The sequence below is a fragment of the Opisthorchis viverrini genome (assembly GCF_000715545.1).
Source record: "Opisthorchis viverrini unplaced genomic scaffold opera_v5_371, whole genome shotgun sequence".
In the NCBI taxonomy this organism is placed as follows: domain Eukaryota; kingdom Metazoa; phylum Platyhelminthes; class Trematoda; order Opisthorchiida; family Opisthorchiidae; genus Opisthorchis; species Opisthorchis viverrini.
Window position 1 is genome coordinate 112,629 of NW_008752020.1, and position 5,150 is coordinate 117,778.

Consider the following 5,150-nt stretch of genomic DNA (forward strand, 5'->3'; position numbering starts at 1 on the left):
CCAACCAGGCGCACTCAAGCACTGGATATCAGGCCGAACGGTGGCACTACTTAAATCTCGAAAAAATATCCCAGCCGGTCCTGAACATAATCCGAGGCGAAGAGCCATTAGACGTCAAGTGAAAGTGAGCCCAGAGCAGGTAATGCCAGGAGATTATTTCAGTTGATCCGTGCGACCGGTCCCAGGAAACCACCTGTGAGTGAAACTATCAAACACCAGAATGGAACGACCATCTCGAACACAGAAGAACGCCTTGATCGGTGGGCTGAATACTTTGAACAACAACTGTCGTGACCACAAGCCGGCACTCATCTGCAGCCCACAGGTGAAGTAGAACCCTGGACGGTGAACGTGGAACCACCTACGGCCTCGGAGGTTTACGACTGCATATGTTCTCTCAAGCGCCACCGAGCTCCCGGTCCGGATGACCTCCCACCTGCACTGTTCAAAGACGGGGGTGAAGTCCTCAGTCAGCACCTGTCCGACTTGTTTGCTTGCATTTGGGAAAAGGAGTCTGTCCCAGACAACTGGGGAGAATCGGTGATAGTGCCCATTTTCAAAAAAGGGGCGCGTAGTGAGTGTCGTAACCACAGGGGGATCAGCTTGACCACGGTTGTAACGAGACTGTTGGCGTCAATTGTGATTCGTCGCCTTACGGTGGCTCGTGAAATACTGACTCGAGAGCAGCAAGCCGCTCCGTGCCATAAGGCCTTGCTGGTCGGAATAACTCCATTTGCATGAATACTTTTCCGTGTCAGTTGATCAAGCGGCACTTACCACACCCCCTGAGCATATGTTCTACGATTTATACTACCCAATGGCATCCGCTTCTGGATTGGCTTGTCACACCGAACAACACACAGCGCACAACAACATGAGCAATATGTGCTGAGCTGCATGTGTAGCCGAACGAATCTCCCGTATCTGTTGTAAACCCGCTTGAATAAGACAGGAGGGCTAAGAAGGAGGCAGTTTGAAGCCGTCATCAGACCTAACTGAGGAGCCGTAATTCTTACACCGTGCTGGGAAAGCCGAACAGTTGTGTATGCGAAAGGTGACCTGGTGACCCGTACGTGTAGCTTGTACTGGCCTGTTTTCTAGTTGGTTTGTACAACGACGGTTGTAGGCTCAACAACGGAACCCTCGGGGTTTTAAGACGGGTTTTTGTAGACCGGAATGAAAATAGCCTGGTAGTTGAACCTAGTGGTGTGCGCTTCGAATTGATCGAGGCACCCGCATGGCGTTCTGTATTTCGTCGTGATTTGATTGGGTAGCTGACCGAAGCGTTCAATGTGTGTCATGGTATTTTGATCCGTACAGTGATGTCTACGAAGTGACTTGCAACGCCGTACAGGTGCGTCTTGGTCTCATTGGATTTTGTTGAGATTTCTGTCGGTTGCTTTTTGGTTTGCTGAGGTGACCACGATGGCGATATCCGCCGCTAGCCTCGATTCAGAGCCATATTTTTCAGCTCTTAGTGACCAAGCTGCCTGGGATCCCATCCAAAGAGCCCAAACCGTTCTACAAGGATAAATTGACTTTGTTTGTCGTCGCTATTCGCAGTGTAACATCCCGTTACCGTCTTTCCTTCTACCGAGCACATCTATCACACAGAAATGGGCACGATATGGTAGACACACGGCGAGCTTGCATTGAACATCAGATTGCCACCTCAACCGACTGTGGGTGACCATTTTATATTTATATATTTATAGTTCAGCTGTAACACCCTTCCGGTGCCTAGCTGCCATGCCACCCGGTGGAAGCACGAGAGCTGGGATGCCAGGTCGCCCAAGCCTAGACAGGGGAAGTCGAGTGGCAGAGGTCGGATTCGAACCACGAACCTTCCGGTCAGTAAATTCGCGCTCTAACCTTTGGTAGTCGACGGCTTCTTGTTTGGCTATAGGCTTTTCGCAATTAGTCGGGAAGTTTCAGCCCTTATACGAATATATTTACGGTTGGTGGATAACCTCAGTTCGCGGCATGTATTTGTTCACAGGCAGGTCGTACGGTTCGCGTAATGATTTCCACGTAGTATTCCACTATGGTCAGCTTGAGGGGATAATCGTGGATTTCATGAACTACTCCAGTTCATTTGACGGTTGGTATGAGTTCAACTCACCTTTCCGCCCTTATGCACCTTTACTTGAGGTGTGCTGTGGTCTTTTTGCGTTACCAACAGATACTTTTTTCCTCGTTTCCTGGGCATCTGAGAGGTTCGGGTAGGCTAGGAGACACTCCTTGTTTTGAACTGTTCCCCCTTAGCTTCTGTACCTGTGTCGGCGGTGTTTCACATGGAGTAATTTGACATTCACTATCCACGCTGTAGTGTTGGTTGACTCAATTTCAGCTTCCGTGATCATCCAAATAGTTCTGCTGTCGTCTGGTTATTTCCTCACTCAGATGAACTTTGGAATAGCCGGAATTCGTCCTATTTTTAGGTGCTTACTTCTCATTGATGGGGCCTTTGTACCGAGTTGATCCTTTTTAGATAGTGCTATACATAAGTCCCTTTCAACAACGTCAGCTTCCACACTTCGCAAAGAGAGGAAATACACACCGTCAAAAAGACGTGAATCGAGCAATCCAGTAACCGTTTTTTCCAAACCTCTACCGAATTTAAATACATTTGCTAGTGTTTTGTGGATATACTACTGATCATGATGCCAATACCTGGGTGTGTCACCCCATTCAGACTGAACCATTCAATCAGTAGGCCGCATAATAACCGGAAAAAGCCGTAGTTTTCACCTCCATTGTGTGGGAGTCCCAATTTCTGAGTGACACCAGCAGTCAGTAGACCAGACAAAAAAGACGCAAAATCGGTTAGCATCTCCAATACCACATCAAAAGTAACTTGGAAAATGCTGTGCGAGGACCTGTCTTGTTTCCCTTCCTAACTTCTAAGTTGTGGTTGGCGGCTAGTCAGCCAAGAACGGTGCTGTCCGGCGTACATATGTATGTGCTTGATCCTCTGAGTTTTAGGTTGCCCTCGTCAGTGTCCAACGCAGTACGACCGCCAATTAGTGTTTCTGACATGGGTTATCGAGCTGTGCGTTCGTTTCCGTTGCTATCCGAACTTTGTGCTTTATCTACAGCGCATTGCCTTGTATCATATTGATTTGTCTTCTGTGAAATTACATTACAGTTTAACGGGAGCTGTCATTTGAGAGCCTCTGGCTTTGTTCGTCACATGCTGTCATTTCATATAAGCTGTATTGTGTACTTAGAGTTCTGAGTTACTGTAGTAGTATATAAATGTGCATTTGGTATATCCACTTGCAAATCACCCTCACTAACACTCTAGAGGTTCCCAAGTATTAAGCCTGCAACGGTGTCACAGTTCATTCTCTATGAAAATTGCTGTACCAACCAAGCTATCTGTGTTTGTGTGCTTCGAATAACTTGTGTGTTATGGGTTCAGTTGTCTCCTCCTAACGTAAGAACTACCGGCAGCCCGTTGGGCATGGTCGATGGCTCTAACTGGTCCCTTCTTCCTCCCTCGGGTCTCGTGGTTGATTCAGTGGAGCTTGAACAAGCTTGGACGTTAGCGAATATACACTCATCTGCAAACTAATTTGGTTCTTTCGAGAGACCCATCTGGAACCCAGCTGAATCTCTCGTTTATGATGTTCTCAGGCAAGCTTGGACGTTGGCTGCACAGAATGGTAGTCGGATGGTCAGGCTAATGATTGCACAATCGCATTAGAAAGTACGAGAGAATATTCGGTGAACATTAAAATTCCTGGGATAATTGAGACCGCTCCTCAACGTTGCTTCATATCTCCCCTCTAGCCGTTGAACACTATTCATGATACTGCCTTTGTGCGGTACCTGTGAGACCCATAATACACACAATCATGCTCAAGCTACCAAAACGGTCTACAACAAGTGTGCGCTGTTCTTGTGATTGTCTGGCGCGCCGTTGCCATAAGGATGAATTCTGCGCGCCTTGGTGTATAGCATGGGTTGGCACACCTATACTCGACAGTTGCCTCCTCTATGGATTGGGACCCCGGAGCTCGACCAGCAGTGGCTAATAACACTGGCAAAATGACTCAATGGCACCGTCAGTGGATCTCTTGCTTCAAAGCCATCGCCTTTCAGTGCGTATCTGCACAGTTTCCGAACTAACTGCTCTCGGTCTCACCTGCAATGCTTGACTATATCTCTCACTCATTTTCCGGCGATCGAAGCTGAAACTAATGTACCCTTGGTATATTTTTTATGGCTGACAAACTGACTTAACTGATCTAGGGACCTGGCAGTTAACAGGCCAGGAGTTTGGGTTTTTGCTAGCTGTTTGCGGTAAAACTTTGCTAACCGACCCTTGTACACCTGCCTTATGTTTCAGTAGAGAATAAATTCCTCATGTGGCCAAGGTTTTCGGGATATCAGCTCATATCAGCTGAAAACACTATCTGTTGGTTTTTATAGTGTTTTTTCTGTTGTCTCTTACGTCCGCCCCTTCTGATATAAGTGAAATTTCTTCCGACATTTCAGTTCGCCTACAAGCTGGAAGGCCAGTCGCATTCGGCAGCCATGTTGCGTGATTTGGAAATGCAAAAAGCCCGTGCTCAACAAGCTCAGCTTCAGCTTCAGTTGCCTCCTCCACCACCGCCTCCACCTCCCCCACCACCCCAAGTAATCGGACTACCGCCACCTGGCCCCGGCTTTATGTTCGGCATGGACTCGGTTCCAGTGTCCATGCCTCCTCCCCCTCCACCACCGCCTGCATTGTCGAAGGACGCGACTGGTGGAGGGCTTTTACCACCCCCACCCCCGCCACCACCACCTTCGGTCAGTTCTGCTGGATTCCCTGCTCCACCCCCGCCTCCGCCACCACCCCCACCACCACCTGTCGCGTTGCTTAGTACCCCTGCTAATCTTCCTCCGCCCCCACCCCCACCACCCCCACCTGGCCAAAACTAAGCATGTCTGGTTTATATGTGGCTGATGGTTTTCAAAATTTTGTGTTTCCTTCCAGGGATTTTTAATACACACTCAGCCGAAGTGTCTGTCTTTTTTTTACAACTCGAGAGACCGGTTAAATGGGAAGATAACACTAACTTATGCAGCGCTTGTCACAATTTGTCCCTAAAACTGCGAGTTTAACTCAAAGTTGGTGAACTTGTGCACCGGTAAAGTAT

At 48.2% G+C, this 5,150-nt stretch overlaps 1 protein-coding gene across 1 annotated transcript in view; it reads left to right on the forward strand.

Annotated features, from left to right (window-relative positions):
- The window catches only part of T265_10389 (hypothetical protein), a gene marked incomplete at both ends in the record, with an annotated part of 20,460 nt that extends 15,528 nt beyond the window's left edge, over positions 1-4,932 (forward strand). The window contains 2 exons of the mRNA XM_009176753.1: positions 319-717; positions 4,504-4,932. Coding sequence (XP_009175017.1) covers positions 319-717; positions 4,504-4,932 — 828 coding nt within the window. The remainder of the gene's footprint in view (positions 1-318; positions 718-4,503) is intronic.
- Between the last annotated feature and the right edge of the window lie 218 nt (positions 4,933-5,150).